The 17,547-nt window shown below is 32.8% G+C and overlaps 1 protein-coding gene across 1 annotated transcript in view; it reads left to right on the top strand.

The window, feature by feature from the left end:
• The window catches only part of CSMD1 (CUB and Sushi multiple domains 1), a 984,784-nt gene extending 968,943 nt beyond the window's left edge, over window positions 1–15,841 (top strand). The window contains exons 65-70 of the mRNA XM_052696996.1: window positions 1,057–1,101; window positions 3,542–3,703; window positions 4,790–4,902; window positions 5,290–5,377; window positions 9,890–10,022; window positions 13,509–15,841. Coding sequence (XP_052552956.1) covers window positions 1,057–1,101; window positions 3,542–3,703; window positions 4,790–4,902; window positions 5,290–5,377; window positions 9,890–10,022; window positions 13,509–13,668 — 701 coding nt within the window. The 3' untranslated portion in view covers window positions 13,669–15,841. The remainder of the gene's footprint in view (window positions 1–1,056; window positions 1,102–3,541; window positions 3,704–4,789; window positions 4,903–5,289; window positions 5,378–9,889; window positions 10,023–13,508) is intronic.
• Window positions 15,842–17,547: the final 1,706 nt, after the last annotated feature.

The raw sequence follows: 17,547 nt of genomic DNA, 5'->3' as shown, positions 1-17,547 counted from the left end.
GAGTATGTAATTGTGAGGGCTGAATTTGGCCTCTACATGTGAATTAACATGGATAACTACCTAATTCAGCAAACCTAAAAAGTTAATTTTTGTAACAGGAGCAAAAGAATGGCAATCAGATGCCATGGGAAAGATGGTTGCAATACTACATATAGGTCTAATGTGTCAAACAACTCTAAACAGATTTGAGGTTAGAATTGTAGTTTATTTTGTAGTTCTTTGCTTCAACTAGAGAAGTGTAGTCTGCGCATAAAAATTAATCTTACTGTAGATGTGTAAAGGAAGATTTTTCTTGGGTAATATGTAATTAATACATTAAGGTAAAAGTTCTTGTATTCTTTCAGTTGATTTTCTTTTTTATTGTCATGCAGTCTTTAGATATAATTCTCTTTGTGCACTCCACACTTTTTGTTCTAATTTTATCACTTAAACAATCTAATATGTTAGATTTAAGATTTTCTAAATCTTTTCTAAAGAGATAGAACCAAATTTTATGTAAGACAGAATCTACTACCAGACAGTGATTTTCAAATTTCTAACAATATGAAGCCACAGCTTTTGCTAAAATCAATGGACATAACTGCTGAGAACATCAGTAGTATAGCAAATAATACCTTTTGTGATTCTTTCCCATGATATCTGATCGTGTCTTCTTAATCCAGATGTCTTTTGCTAATCTGTAGCAAACCTTATTAATGCAGTTTGTTATATTTAGCATAATATTATGCACAATTAGATATAATACTTGTCCCTTAAATAAGGCTCTCTTTTATAGCAGAGACTGATATAAAATTATAGACTTAAGTGTATAAAATAATTACATAACCAGACAACTTTCCACAGTAAAAATGTTGCTTTTCTAAATTACTTTCTGATGGCTTTTGTTTAAGTGGTTAGGCTTGAACATGTTAAGTATTCAAGACGTCAGTTACTTCTGTTTTAAATATAACTTTATTGCATAAGGGATAATTGCATCGATCAGGCATTGTTTTAACATTCTATTAAAAAAGTAACAAATATGTTCATGAAAATGATAATTTGTCTTTTTACTTGTAGGTAAAGGAGTGAGAGAAGTTAATGAAACAATAACTAAAACTCCAGGTTTGTATACAAGAAGAGTTTTAGATATAAACAAATAAATTGATTCACACCCTAGTTTGCTATGGATGATAAAAACAACTTCCAATATTTAAAATAGGTTTTTATATCTCATTTCAAAAGGAATATAAATGTTGAGGTCATTCAATAACAAGTACCACATTAAACCTACTCTATCAAATTCTTTCCCAAACAACTATTTTATATTTTAAACAATACCAATTCTGTGAACCACATATACAAAATAAATAAATAAATAAATAAATAAGTAAAATCAAGGCAGAAAGATAAATCATATAAACAGGAAGTAGATTTGAATGAGTTTTATATCAGAGAGATTGCTATAACTGAGAGCCTTATAATGAGCATAGACTATAAGTTTAGGGGCTGGGTTCAAAGTTCAGTCTTATACATTGTAAGAAACCAGGAAAAAAAAAAAAATCAGTTTTAGAAATTTTCTTGGCTTTTATTTCATAGAAACTCTAATTTTTCTGGTACTCTATGTCAGGGTTTTCTGAACTGTGTGGACCATAGGAACATTTGCACAGTCACTTTTGCCATCCGGCCAATGACAAAATAGTAATATGTAGGGTAGCACCTTTGTGTAGTATATCTTTTAATCATTTTCTGAAAATGAGAGACTTATTGTTTTTACTGTTTCATTTAATTCTGAAGAGATTTTTTTTTTACCAAATAAAAGAATTCGCAACTCTAAATTCTGAGTTTTAGTAAACTACAGGGAAAACAAGATGAATGCTTAATAGTCACAGCAATTCACTGAAGGACTCTGTAAAACATGAGATAAAAAGGTACTTCTGCTAACAATTAACCTTCCCCAAGGACATTTATATTAAGAATGTCAGGTGAAACCTAAAGTTAGTTCTTTCCAAACACATCACTTCTATAAATTTACAGTAATTCAAGCCATAGTGTGTATTCATTATAATAAAAAAATAATCTTCATTTACTGGAGAATTCATCTCACTCAACAGCTAAGCTATCCATCAGTCTGCTACCACATATGTTTTGAAGTTCAATGCCATATTAAAATACAGACCAAATCAAGTGCATTCTCTTTGCAGAGCATCAGTATCTCACCACGTCATGTTGTTTATGATCTGTTTTAATATATAAGTGATATTTGAAAGGTATTTTTGAAAAAATATTGACTATTTTACTATGTTGCTACTGAACATGTCAACAGTGGTAAGCAATGATTTGAAATTGAGTAATAAATAGCAATAACTAACAAGTAAAAGTTTTAAGCTATAGATTTTTTTTAATTATAGATTTTATTGAGTATAGAACACTGTATTTTGGAACATTTTCTTTAGTATGCAGTCTGTCTTTTGGTAGAATTCCTTTTGCTGCTATCTATAGTCTTAATGCTTTTTAGCTAATATTTCTCAACTAAATTTTTGATAACACAATATATTAATTTTCTGATTGTTACCTTTCAGTATTTGAATAGAAATTGTTGTTTATTGTTTATCAAATTGTATGAAATAGTAATATTTTAACAGTAAATTATAATGAAATACAAGTTCTAAATAACTAGTTCTCTCAATACCCATAAGAAGTTTTAAGATCTAAAATTCTGTATGTGTTTGCCATGGTTCTCATTGTTTTGAGCAGCCTTTGCAAAACTTGTTAGGAAGCTGTTTTAATTAGTAGGCATGGATTTTCCCATTTTTCACATTCAGAGAGGAATCCATAGCTGATTCGGTGTTTGTATAACAAAAACCATTTCATTTTTATCATTCTGTTCTTGTGTGGTGTGTGGGGGAGGAATGGACATTGCAAAATCTGAGCAGAATGGGGTCAAAGCCACTCTGATTCTACAGCTATCTCCCCAGGGCACAAATTAACAGCTGTTATTGGCACTAAAAGGGGTCAGAGATAGAATAGAAAATGTTAAATGTGACAATAAAGTGTGGTGTCAGCTCCTTTTCAACGAAGTCTTACATATTAACTATCAAAACTGTTAACAGTTTCATGTCATAGTTGACATTCACCCCCACAGAATTAAATTCAGACACATTTTTAATTGACAAATTTATTTTTAATTGGCGAATAAAAGACAAACATACTTTTAAAATGTTGAGTTTCAGATTCACTGTAAGTCACTGTTGTACCTAAACAACGACAAATATTTAGGAAAATAACTCTGAAAGACCTTTGCAGGAAATATATGATTTTTCAGGAATGAGATCCATGAAAAAAAATCATCATTAATGTGTGGAGAAAATATATGGAGTCTAAAAAAGAATGATACAAACTTGTGGTAAACTGTATCTGGAATTCAATGAAAAAAGTTGAGGTATTACACACAGCGTTGTGTTATTCATGAAACAAGCAGGATGGCCTAAGCGTATCTCCTTCCTTGAGAATAACCTCCTATTTTTTTTCATTTTTGTTTGTTTGTTTTTCCTGGCCCACTTAGTTCCTTCAGATGTGTTTTTTGTAAATTCACTGTGGAAAGGATTTTATGAATATCTAGGAAAAAGACAGCCTGCTACTCTTACTGTTGATTGGTTCAACACTACAAGCAGCAAAGTGAATGCCACATTCACTGAAGCATCCAGCCTACAACTCAAACTATCAGGTAGGTTCAGAATTCAATATTATAAAAAGAAAAAAAGCAGTCTTTTTTTTTTTTTTTTTTTTTTTTTTCCCTGTCCAGTTTTGTTTTATTTTCTCCTGTACAGAAATGAAGGAAAATCTTTATGTTTTCTCTACAAACTTTTTACTGCTTATTTTGCAAAAGGAGAGGTGATAAATATAGCAGTCACTTTAGCAGAGATTTCAGTCAATTTTTATGTGTTTACTCAACAATTTTTCCCGTTACATTTCAAATAAGTAATGAGATGTTTGTTGTTGTTGTTGTTGTTGTTTTAATCTTGGACTTCTGGATAGTACTGATCTTTGAATTCATGGGTAATATTGAAGTGATAGGCAAAGTGAATTTTAAGAATTTTAAGAATTCGTTTTAATATTTGTAATACTGCAAGGCTCCATTGTACAGTGATTAATGTCTGCATTTAAATAAATTGGTCTTCAAAGTAGTATGATGTACAGTAGGTGCAGATAAATTAAATAGTTTTATAAATTCTGCATACCTTTTAATCAACATCCTATATTATTTTCAGCAAATCTGATTTGTGTTCTGATCTAGCCTCTGATCACAGTTATATTTGTAATGATTGCTGTCAGCTATCAGTACCTTCCAAGGTCAAAAGTTCAGAGAGAATTTATATAGCACATTTCCTTCTTTGTATCACTGATATTTATCATAGCAATATATTGTGATGTGAGTAAACACAAATTTGTCCAGTTCTAATTGACAGTTACTTTAGAGAGGAAATAATTATATTTGTATTCAGAATTATTGAATTTGTGCATGAAAAGATAGATATTCTTGACCATTTATCTATAAAATCAAGCAGTACAAAAATATCTTTGCATCCTGTTATCAAATTTGATATGGGGAAAGATCATTAAACTAAGATGCTGTTTTTACAGCATTGTAAACTCTTCTTATTTTATCTAAGTTATAAAATTATGTTAACACGGAATGATTTCCACAAAATGTTGTCCTTTTGAAGCAATGTAATTGACATTGAAAGCAAATTTGAACAAACCGATTCAAAAGTTGCTTAAAAGGCATATGATATTCCCTTTACATTAATAGGTGTTTACAAGAAGGAAGAAGCCCATTTGCTACTGAAAATTTTTCAGATCAAAGGATCTAACGACATTTTCCTAAACAAGTTTGAAAATGACAACTGGGCGCTAGATGGTTATGTAAGTAACTAAACTGCGATAGACAAACCTTGCTGAGCATAATATGAAGTATTTTTTTTTTTTATTTTTCTATATTACTCTATCTTTTTATATGATAAAGATTACATACATCACTCTAGATATCAATGTAGAAATCATAATGATTTTATTTTCCACAAATTGTGTATATAATCTTCTATCGACCCCAAGCCCATTATAATTTTTAGTTTATTAAATTGAGAGTGGAGTGAATCATTACATCTTGCTATGATTTTGCCTTGTTGTGTTGCACATGGGTGGGAATTTTTCAAACAAATCTGTATATCTAAATCAGAAAAAAGTGGATAAATATGCTTATTTCTTTCCAAAATTATTTTCTTTTCTTTTCCCTACTTCTATGTATTTTAGGTGTCATCGGGGCTTGAAAGAGGTGTTTTTACTTATCAAGGTGACATACATGGAAAAGACTTTGGAAAATTTATGCTCCAAAGACAAGGTAAAAGCATTCATAGAGTTTCATTGTATACAATATTTTCAAGTCTTGCAAGAGTGAATTGAACAAATGATTCTTTCAGCTTTCTAGCTGAAGTAAGCATGTTTATTTCATGCCATTGCTATTGTAAGATATATAATAAAGTATGCATATTTGGAATTTACAGTTCAAATACTAATTCAATTCTGCCTAATATGTTATCACTTAATCTTCTGTAGCAGATGTAGCTAAGTGATTCATGATCACAAGATATTCCTAAAGAGAGCCCAATTGCAACTGTTCCCTTGTCAGTGAAGGGTTTTTTGAACATAACAGAAGTGTCACACAATGCAAAGCTTTTTTCTGTTCAAATACATAAAATGCAAGAAGAATCACAAAGGAAATTGAAAAGACAGAATCATTGATTTTGACAGTTTCATTAGGAGACAGCATATTTCAGAATATCTATTTATTTAGATAGATTTCTACTTCACTGTCAAAAATATGAAATTAATGACTGGGATAAATATTGCATCCATGGATACAAGTACTCCAGGAGCTGGTGAAAAACTAGTTACTATTATTTTTCTGTTTTGTTTTTCATGAAAACTAGTATAATATTTACTAATAAATAATTACTCATAAAATATTTTTGGGAAATACCAGCCATCTGCATTTCTTGATGCTTGAACAGGATATACATAGTACTTTGCTGCATAAATACTGTCTTGGGCTAGCAGGAACAGGCAGCTTAGCCAAAACATCTACACTGGCATGAATCGGCATTTTAAAATTGTGGCAGTTTCATTAACATCAGCTGTGCAGTACCCACTGGCCTTCAGAGTTCTACCAAAAGTCCCTGATATTTCTTCACTCTATTAACTGGTGTAAAATCACTTACCCTACGGATATGCTCATCTTGACCATGTATGGTTTAATCAAAGGAGGGAAGATCTTGCTCTTCAAATTCTCAGCCTAAGAACTGCCATTGAAGCTGAATACTATTTCAGTCTTCAGAGTAAAATCTTCTGAGGCACAGATTGTCTATCTGACTGTACTTTTGTACAGTCCGTGTCATTACATCTAAACTGATTTTTTTTTTTTTTCTTTTTTCTGATTTAAACAATTACACTGTGAAAGTAGAGCACAAAGGTTCATTCAAGCATATATATTGTTGAGAAGCCTTTGGTATCTCTAAACAGTGGGGCTATGGTTTGCTGGGTTACCTTCTTGTGTTCACTGTTTTCTTGAGCCAGGCCAGAAGAAGGATCCCCATTTCTCCAGTAAGAATCATAGAATCTTTAAAGCTGGAAGGGACCTTTAATGATCATCTAATCTCTGCACTGAACAGGGACACCCACAGCTAGATCAGGTAGCCCAAAGCCTGATGCAGCCTTGCTTTGGAAGTCACTAGGGACAGAGCATCCACCACATCACTAGGAAGCCTGTTCCAATGCCTCATCATCCTTGCTGTAAAATATTTTTTCCTTATGTGTAATCTAAATCTCTCCTCTTTAAGCTTGAAACTATTTCTGCTTGTTCTAACATCACAGATCCTGCTAAAATAAACAGTCCCCTTCTTTCCTGTAGCTCTCCTTTACATATTGAAAGATCACTATCAAGGCACCTCACAGCCTTCTTCTCTTCTCCAGGCTGAACAGCCGCAGTTCTCTCATCCAATCCTTGCAGGAGAGGTGTTCCATCACTTGGATCATTTTTCTTGGCTCTCCTCTAGGCATGTTCCAACAGGTCTATATCTCTCTTGTACTGAGGACTTCATATTTGGAATTTAAATGCAAATTCTTCAGCCATTGTCCCAAGTCCCTGAAGTCCCTTTTGATAGCCCTGAATTCACATGTTAGCTGTTTCATCTCCTCCCTATATGGAAAAGCAGTAAGGGTTTGTTGTATGTCGGCTGTACCAGGCTACGTAGTTTCGTGGTGTCATCCCAGCCCCAGGAAGACAACAGACTTCTCTAAGAAGAGGATCTGCTTAGCACATTGGATGTGCAGTTCCCCGCAGGGAAAAATAACGTACAGCTAAGTCCCATCTCTTCTTCTTCAATGATGTAGTTACCTAAAAAAAGTTTGGATCCATTTGCTTGAGCAGTGAAATACTGATAAGGGAAAAAAGGAAGAAGTAGTAGAATGACAATTCAGCAGTTACAGTATTTTCTGATTGTTGTATTCAATGATAGCAGAAAAAATCAGCCATGAGAACTGTAGTACAAGAGCTCAGTCTGTGTTTCCAAAGGCTAGTAAGGAGCTGAAGTGTTATTTTTACACATGCACTCCTAGGCTAATGACTTATTTACTTCAGCTTTGACATCTCAGAAGTGAGGCTTTTAAAAATGCAGATACTATCTTTTAAATATTGATATAATTAGATTTCTTTGTGTGATGATTTACTAGACACTGAATGTCTATACATTGCTTATTCTCCATTGAAGAACTTATAGTTAAGAGTACACAGTAAATTTCAGATCAACATTGGTAATGATATATGTTCATATACTGTCAAATTCAATGATAGTGTTTTTTTAAAGTGTTATGTTCATGAATATTCTGCTGAGGTAATGATCTCATATGTCCTCAAACTGAAGACTTAACATATTTCGAATTACTTGCTGCCTTTACACTAAACGAGAACTGTGCATAAAGTCTGTATGCACTGGTGCATATAAAATGTGATATAAAATTTGTCACCTGCAAGCATACTTCAAAGAGCAGCATTTGCTGAGAAGTACTTGGTTAAGTGTGAAAGACCAAACTCTTTGAAGAATTCCTTATCACACAATTCTAGAGAAAGACCAGGCTCAGTGGGTATGCTCATTCTTGGACTATCATGAAAAGTGAAAAAAAATCTGTAGTTTCTATTACTGTTTATTCTCTTTCAGAATCAGTTCTGTTTGTTTCTAGCCTTAGAGAATAGCTTAATGAGAAAACAGATCTCTGTTATCCATCTACTAAAAAAAAATAGAACTTTAAATGATTTAACCTGTTTTGCCACTACTGTGAACTTTTTTTTTTTTGGTCTCTTGTTTTTTAATATCTTGTTCTGCAAGTCCACTGCTAGTTTCTGTTTCTTTAATTACTGAATGCCCATGCCTTATTTCTAGAGTTCTAGATTTGTATTCTAAAATCTGGTCTATTTGCATTGCAATCTGAAATGTTCCAGAATCATAATATCATCTAGGTGGGAAAAGACTTTCGGCATCATCAAGTCCAATCATCAATCTGAACTACAGATTCTCAACACTAAACCACGTCCCTTAGTATCACATCTGCATGTCTTTTAAGTATCTCCAGTGATGGGGACTTCACCACTGCCATGGGGAGCCTGTTCTAATGCTTGTTCATCATCTCCATAATACATTCTTTCTTATATGTAATCTAAACCTTTCCTGGAACAACTTGAGTTTGATTTTTTTTTTTTTTTTTTTTTTTTTTTTGTGTCCTATCACTTGTCATCTGAGAAAAGTGACCAATACCCTTCTTGCTGAAACCTCCTTTCATGTAGTTGTAGAGGTCTCCACTCGGCCTCTTCTCCAGACTAAGCAGCCTCAGTTCCCTCAGCTATTCCTTCATATGTTTTATTTTCTGTCCCTTCACCAGCTTTGTTGCTCTTCTCTGTACATGCTTGAGTAACTCATTATCCTTCTTGTAGTGATGGACTTAAAAGTGAGCACAGTACTTGAGGTGCAGTCTCACCAGTGGTGAATATAGAGGGACAACCCCTTGCTTGGTCCAGCTGGCCATGATATTTCTCATTTCTCTTCTCTTGGTCACCTGGGCTGCTTATGTTCAGCTGGCTATCAACCAGCACCCCCAGGTTCTTTTCTGCCATACAACTTTCCAGACACTCTTCTCCAAGCATATAATACTGCATAGAGTTGTTACGACTCAAGTGCAGGAGTTCCTGTCCATGGTAAGAGATGTCCTGATACAGGTAAATGCCTTTGTATTTTCTGCATGTGAATTTTATACCAGTGCAAAAGCTTCTGCTGGATGCTCTAAACCTCATATCTCACCTCTTGAATGAAACTGTGATACAGCCAGGATACGTATAGTGGTTCTGAAGCACTGCTGAACCTAGGAGTACCAATGTGACTTGTTGCAATTATCTCAGTTCTCCTATGCTTTTCCATGTTTTATGTAGTCACTCACAGCAAGTTGTTTCTAAGCTAATATTAAGGATACAGCCATAGAATAATTTTTTTTTTTTTTTTTTTGCAGTGTTAATCAGAATATGTAGGCTTAATTTTATTCAGTTTCTGAGAGATGTAGTTTATGACTATGAAACTAAACTGAAACAAGTATAATCTGCTGAATACTGTTTTCAAATCATTTCCATAATTTTTAATTATACGTTGTTTAGTGGTATTAACAAAATATATGCATGATACTGCATGTCATATACTTAATATTTTATAATACAATGATCAAGTCAGCATTTTCTTTCTTTTTGAATAAAAAGAATTTCTGGGATAGAAAAACTAAGAATTTTATTTCTGCCTCTTTTTTTGCTTCTTTTCAGGTCCTTTAACTGTGGATACAGACCTTTCAAATCATTATTATGGTACAAACAGCAGTTCTGTTGCAGCTGCCATCCTGGTACCTTTCTTTGCTCTAATATTATCAGGGTTTGCATTTTACCTCTACAAACACAGGTAATGTAAATGTTATTTATTTTGGATCTGAATATACAGTTTGTCTTAATTTTGATAACCATAAGTAACTAGAGAATGCAACACTAAAGCTTTAAAGAATATCTGTTCTAGAAAGGCAAACATCACTAAACATTCCACCAAAGGGGTTCAATGCAGAGAAGTTCTTAAAGGTGTATTAGAAAAATGAGTCACTGTATTGTGAAGCAAAAACCTGTAAATCTTGTTTCGTTTGAATGACAGCTTGAAATCTCAGATCATGTTTTATACTTTAATTTTAATCTTCTATTAGATTAAATATATGCTAGTTTTTTTCCAATAAGTAATGAGACTATTTACAGTTCATGCTGAATAAGTTAGTAGATACTACTAATATTGGCATGACTTTAGCTTGTATAAAACTTCTATATATCAGTAGGTAATAGAATAAATCTAGTCTTTTGTCTTGAATTTGGTTTAAAAGCAGATGTATATAGCTGATATATATGTTGACTAGGGCTTTCTGGGACAATTTTTGTGGATTTTTTTGTATTGAGTTATAATATTCTCTGACTGCCTCACATTATTTGCAGTCTGGAAAATGCTGTTTCACAGAAATACTGATTTAAACAACACATTCATAAACCTCCATTTATTATGATATGAGGAGTATTGTGTGATATTAAGAAATCATAGGGACAAAGTGAATTCCACTTCAAAAAAAATTTTGCAAAGAGACATGAACTTGTTAACTCCAGTAAAAATGATACATATCCATAAATGAAATAACATTTGGTGAAAAAAAAAAAAAAAAAAAAAAAAAAAGCAAAACAAAGCAACTGATCAAGAAAAACTAAGAATTGTGCCTCAGAACAAAGTTATTGAAAGATGTCTTTTTGATTCCTGCATTCTCAACTATCTCTTTCTCTGGAAAGAGGGAAGCTTATACAGAAACACAGAAGAACAGGCATTCATTCAAATAGGGTGAAGGAATGGAACATAGAGGGAAGAGTGAAATTTGATAAGACTGTATTGTGATGTATAGGTTTATTTTGCAGTTGTTCTGAAGTGTTTTACATTGGATGGAAGTAGCAGATGTTTCCTCTTCTATTTGCTAGAAATAGACATATGTATTTAAGATATATACATATATTTGCCTTTAGAAGAATAGATTCTATTACACCACAATCTTAGAGAGGTTGTTAGAAGGTATCTTCAAGAAATTAACAAGTTTGTTACGTATGTGAAGCAATTCGAGGTCACCTTTATCCTCTCTGAAAGAAATAATGTTGCAAAGGAAAGAATAGAATCTGTGACTTTTTAAAATGAAATTTTCAAAATAATGCAGTAGCAATTATGCCCCTAGAATCTATCTATATCAATGAATTTGAAAGCATTCTTACAGAAAGATGTTACATATATTTCTGTTGTGCCTATGTCAGATTAATAACAACTAATTATAATCAGAGATGTTAGTGCTTTCTTACATAGTTTCAATACCTTTTAACTATCAGACAGGGAGTGCCTCAGAAGAGAAGACAGCATCTCAGTCTCTCTAAATAAAATGAAAATAATAGGAATTCTTGCACTTAGGAAAGGTCCTATGTTAAGATTTCTAAACAGATTTTGTTACTACTAAAATTAAAATATTGGAAAAAAAAAAAAAAAAAAAATTACAGGAACTATTTGTAAGTTATCAATTTTCATTGCCAACATATTTCCAGTGAGAATTTTCCCTATCTGCTACCAAAAACAGAACTGTAGAAGAGTTTGATTTTCAGAACCCTCTTGATAAGTTTTATCTTGAGATTCTTTGCTAAATTGTTTAACATTAAATAAGCACTAAGCATCTATTTTTTGTTGTTCTTCACTGATTTTCTTGCCCCATTTCAGTTATTGAAATTATAAAATTCTATACTGAGCCTCTTTTGTATTTTTCTTTATCTACTTCTGGACACTAAGAAATTTAGTCTTGAAGTAGCAAAGTACTGTATTTTATTAAATTTATTGTATCATTTTACTCTCTATATTGGAAAGTGAATAATTCTATTTCATTTTTCATTTAATTATTGGTTTAATATATTCTAACAGAACTTTGCATAAAAATATGAACATCCCTGAAGTTCTGATGTGTTCTGCATAGTGGTAATATCCAGAATAGAAGAGTGGTTCCTGAAAGATAATTATTTGAGTCCTTTGATGTACAAGCATCAAAATTACTGTAAATATTAACTAGAATTTGGTCAATCAGTTTACAGATATTTGGACATACACAGTCTTTGCTGAGGTGTCTAGTACTGTTTATTGCTGGATGTATGTGTGGAGGTAAGCACATATACTGTGGCAGACAGCTGCAATAACCAAAATTAGTGACCCTTGTCTGAAGGGTACTACTACTACCAGCGTGAAGTTTTCTGGACATTTACTGTCTATTATTGCCTCACTGAAGTTATGCTCGATGACTTTGCACTGATTTACATTTAGTAGTATCAAGGAGACCTGTTGCAGCATTTCACTGGTGCAATAATAACTTCCTATTCTGGAATGATAATAAACTGCTGATAACAGCAAATTACTAAGCTGTTTCCACTGCTGAAAAACACCTAGATCAGTAAAGACTGTGAGTGTTTATCGAATCTAAACCCAAGATACAATTGAAAGAATGAATTAGGAGCTGCTTGCTTTTATTTTTTACCATACATCTCACCATCTACTCTATTCAAGTCTTTTAAATTGACAACTTGTAGTGATTTATATCAGTACATTTATACAGATGGTCCAGTTGTCTTTCTAGATAGATGGTAAAAATCAGCATGGGTAAAATCCCAAATGTCTGTGAAACACAATTACAATTAGCTTGATTGTGAGAAAATTAAATTTATCAAGTAAAGATGCTATTGCAGTTTTGCCAGTAAAATCCATTTTATGTGCTATCACGTGTATTTTGAAATTGGTAAGGTGTTAATTTAATAAAACTGGAATAAGTGTTTCCACTTATGAAAAGATGCTTTTATTGTCAGAGTATAGCAATATAAAAATGAAAATGTCATCAGAAACCATCATAATTGTTGCTACTGACAAAAAAAAAAAAAAAAAAAAATTCTAAATGTTATCAGTTCCCAAAGTACTTTGTTCTCTTGCTGCACATTGCTTTCTTTCTGTCTGCCAATTTTGGCACTAACAGGCTATGAAGTTGTCATTCTTTTGACAGATTTTACAGGGAAAATGCGTACCTGTATTATGCCTATGTTGTTTCTGCACTTTTGTTAGATTGGTTTGCCTATTAAGGATTTGTATTCTTCATGTTCTAAGAACAACTTCCTGACAGATTTATCTTACTTTTTAAGTCCTGAAAACAACTTTATAGATCTCTATCTGTGTTAGACAGAGCTATGCAGCTTGTATTGATAATATGAAAACATTAAAGATATAACAGTAATATGCAGTAATAGTATAATTTTTATTTTTATTGTTTACTAATGGCCTTTTTTTTTTTGCCTTTTTTTCCAGAACAAGACCAAAAGTACAGTACAATGGGTATGCTGGACATGAAAACAGCAATGGACAGGCTTCATTTGAAAATCCTATGTATGACACAAACTTAAAACCCACAGAGGCAAAGGCTGTGAGGTTTGACACAACTCTGAACACAGTTTGTACAGTGGTATAGCCTTCAGTGCCCAATATGACTGATTCATAGCCATACCTCTGATGGACAAGCAGTAATTCCTTTGGTGCCATATACCAGTTTCCCTTCTCTTGGCTTTGCTGCTGTAATCTTTAACATCTTCTGTGAGCCTACATGCAGCTAAATTTTCTGGTAAAAATGTGTCAGTCTTCTGGGGATCAGACAAGGAATATTTTTTCACCTTAAGTTGGATTAAAATGCCTGGCTACGTCTGCTTCAACTCAAGGCACACTTTAAGGAAGACTGCCAAGTCACATCAGTTAGTCATATTTAATGCCTCAGACTTTCATATTTGTATGTGGCTGGATGCCTTTCAATGCATTCTTCTGGGCACCTGGATAAATCCTTTGAGTACTGTGACAAATGATAGCACCACAGATTTTCCCCAGGAACAGGAATATTCTGAAGAAATAAAGCTCTCTTGAAGGAGAACACAGCCTTCCTTGAGGTTGCATACACCTGCAAATGCTTTACCATTGAAATCTTGCTAAAAGAAACTTACAGTGTATCTCATACATAGGGCAGTTTGCCAATTTCCCAATCAGCCGTTATATTGCAAAATGTTAATGCACAATTTTTTTGCACTAGAGCGTTATGGATGACTGATTAAGATACTGGTACAAATATACAGGGTTTCTACTGTTCATTGTATATAGGCATTCACTCACTTTTTGCCAAGCAAAATGTTCCACAATAAATTTTCTTGAAATATTAAATGATTAGCCCCATGCTTAGCACCGGTTAAAATCTTGTGCAAAAGAGGACAATGTATCTTTTGTCAAAGTTTGACTAAATTTGTTTCTAACCATGATTACAAATCAATGGACACTTTCAGCCAGAACAAGAGCCCATTTGAAGAAATTTTCATTGGCAGTATGATTGTTTTCTTCTGAAATCTGTCATCAATCACCAATTGTCAGTGTTATACTATTTAACAGCAGGGGGGTTAGCAGCTATTGCTGCTTGCCATGTAAAAATGTGAATAGTAATTTATTTTAAATAGCTCATAAAGCCTGTGAGCCAGTGCTCATAATACAGTCTTCCTTTTTGCATTTTTTTTCCGTTCTTTTCCTGTAATATGGCATTATTTTCTCTGTTACATGGAACTAAAACACATTATAGTAGCATACGTATACCCAGTGCAAATTGTCTATCAACTATCTACTTCCAGCAAACAGAAATATTCAGCCATCTCTGCTTTCTGAATGTTTTTTTGTTTGTTTGTTTGTTTTCCCGATTTCTAAACACACTGCTTATTGCTCTTGTACTCAGTTTGACAAAGAAAGTTTAACATTTCTAAATACTAATGGCTGAGTAAATCATTAACATTTTCTTGGAGTTTTTACTGAATGAAAACAAACAAAAAAAGATGCCAATGAGAAAGTTAATGAAGTATCAAAATTAGGACATTACAGAAGACAGTGAATTAAAATTTGATTTTATTCCTACACACTGAGCTCAGAAAAAGGAAGTTGCATTGGTTTTCTATTAAATTCAAGTTTGAGTTTCTTTTTTCTTAAATTTTCTATATTTCAAAGTGTCTTAATGTCCAGTTGCTCTGTAAAACTGGAGAAAAATATTTCTGAACTCCATATGTGTGTGGGTCTGGCTGTTACACAAAACAAAAAAGAAATGCAAGTCTAAGAGCTGATTTTCAGGTAATGTGCTGAACAGAAACATTCAAAGATAAACAACCCTTGGTCAGTTTAAGAACTCTACATCTGCTAGATGAAAAATACCAGCAATATAACACAGTATTATAGGTCCTCCAGGTATTATATTCTTCTTATGAGGAAGAAACTCTGAAGTAAACTTAATAAATAATCCTTTTCTGTCAGTTCCTTGTTCATTTTTAATAGTTTTTGGCTTTCTTTCTTGTTTGTTTCTGAAGAAAGTTTCATTTATCTGTCATATCTCAGAGTCCTTCACTTTTCTTGAGAAAGAACAAAATAATCATCTCAAAGTTGTTGTGATCTCACTCTATGTACAGGAAGCTACTCTGCAAATGAATATCTTCCTTAGAAACAGTGGGCCAGAAAGGGAAGCTGCTGTGTGATTAAAGTTTTTGGCAGGTGTTCAAAATCAGTGCTACTGCTTTGGAAGTCTTTCTACAGTAGTGATGGCAAAAAGGAAAAGAAGGAAAAAAAAAGAAAAAGGGAATATTGAAAAGAAGTGCAAAATTCTACCTAAGTAGAATAGTTGATAAATTCTTTGGGTTTTGGTTTATTTTTTTGTTGTTTGTTTGTTTTTTGTTTTTTGTTTTTTGTTTTTTTGTCTTTTTTTTTTAATGAGAGCATAGATTCACTGCATTCTTAATCCAGTGTTACATTTTTAGAAAGTTATGAAGTTATTCAAGAATTGTTTTTCCTAACTGAGTGTTCTCTGATAAGAGATGCTCAGAATTGGAGCACACTGACAAATTATCACAAGAAGTTTGGAGTACTGCTTAAACAGAAACTTTTGACTTGAACCCATAAAAGGAAAGATCTCATGGTTCTGTTATTTCTATCCACTTCCCTCAAATACCCCTCCTTCTCCATATATTTGAGTCTTCTGTTCAGGTTGGATCTCTTTCTCCTGAAGTTGTTTTACAGAGGGCTGTGTATGGTGCTTTATCAGAATAAGACTCTTAATATGTTGTACGGTGACCAGATAATGTCAGCCAGGAAATCTGTTTTCTGAGATATATGCAGAAGACTTTTCCCTCAGTGTTGACCAGATCATTAAGATGGGCTAATAAGACATGCTATCTATTTTTTTTTTTAAACAGGTTATGTGCTTCAAAGCTGTTAAAAACTGCTGCTTGTATCACACATCTTGCCTTTCTCCAGGCTAGCTGCAATAATTTTTTTTTCTTGTGTAAAATATTTTGTAAACAAATAAAGGCTGTTATTAAAAAAAAAAAAAAAAAAAAAAAAAAAAGGAAAAAAAAAACAACACAAGAAATAGGTGGGAGGGTGAGGGTGGGGGGATTGGGAAAGAATGCCGTCATTATGATCAAGTCAATCTAATTTTCATTCCCAGTATTTCATTCTGCCATTTCACTACATGCTGCTGTGACATGAAGTAGGTGCAAAAGAACTTTTTGTACAGAGATATATTTTTTATGAAGAATTTGTAAAATTATTAAATATGCTGTACTTTTTTGATTAATGTAGGTAAATTGTTAAAAATAAATGTTTTTACAATACAAAACAAATTGTAATTTTCCCAATAATGTAAAATTTACCATCTTTAGCAGATTTTCAGTTCTGATCCTATTACACATGTATTAATATTAAAGTGGCCTGTTAAAAATAAACAGTATTCTCTTTGGGGGAAAAACAAATAAAAAAAAAAAATGGAGAGAAACTATAAAAGATTGTAATATAGCCTGTGCAATTCCACCTACCTTGAAAGCAAACTCAGAGTTCTAATTAAATATTTAATTTTAGATTTTCAGCTTTTGTGTGCCCTATTCTTCCAAATGTTTTTCTTCTATTTGATTTTATACTTATAAATTTCAGGTAGTAATTTTGCATTACATTAGATTGTTTAGCAGAATCTTAATTGGGTCACTTTGAGTTTCCAAGCATTATGTAAGTTGCAAAAATTTTCAGATGTTGTATGGTGGCATAGAACCTGTCTCCTGTTATCCTGCACTTATCATTCGGATTTTAAAATAGGACTTTGTATCCCAGATCACTTGGGTTTTTTTAATAAAACAAAACAAAACAAAAAAACTTGTTTATTTGCCCACAGGCTTGCATCCTGCATGTGAGTGATGGATCACATGGAACCAGAGGTATTTCTGATTCTAATGTCTGAGGGCTGGTTCTGAAAGCACCTAGATGTACATAATGCTACTGAAATGAAAATGCT

Source organism: Tympanuchus pallidicinctus, unplaced genomic scaffold (genome assembly GCF_026119805.1).
Source record: "Tympanuchus pallidicinctus isolate F22 unplaced genomic scaffold, pur_lepc_1.0 scaffold1, whole genome shotgun sequence".
Taxonomy (NCBI): domain Eukaryota; kingdom Metazoa; phylum Chordata; class Aves; order Galliformes; family Phasianidae; genus Tympanuchus; species Tympanuchus pallidicinctus.
This window is presented reverse-complemented; position numbering and strand designations above follow the sequence as displayed.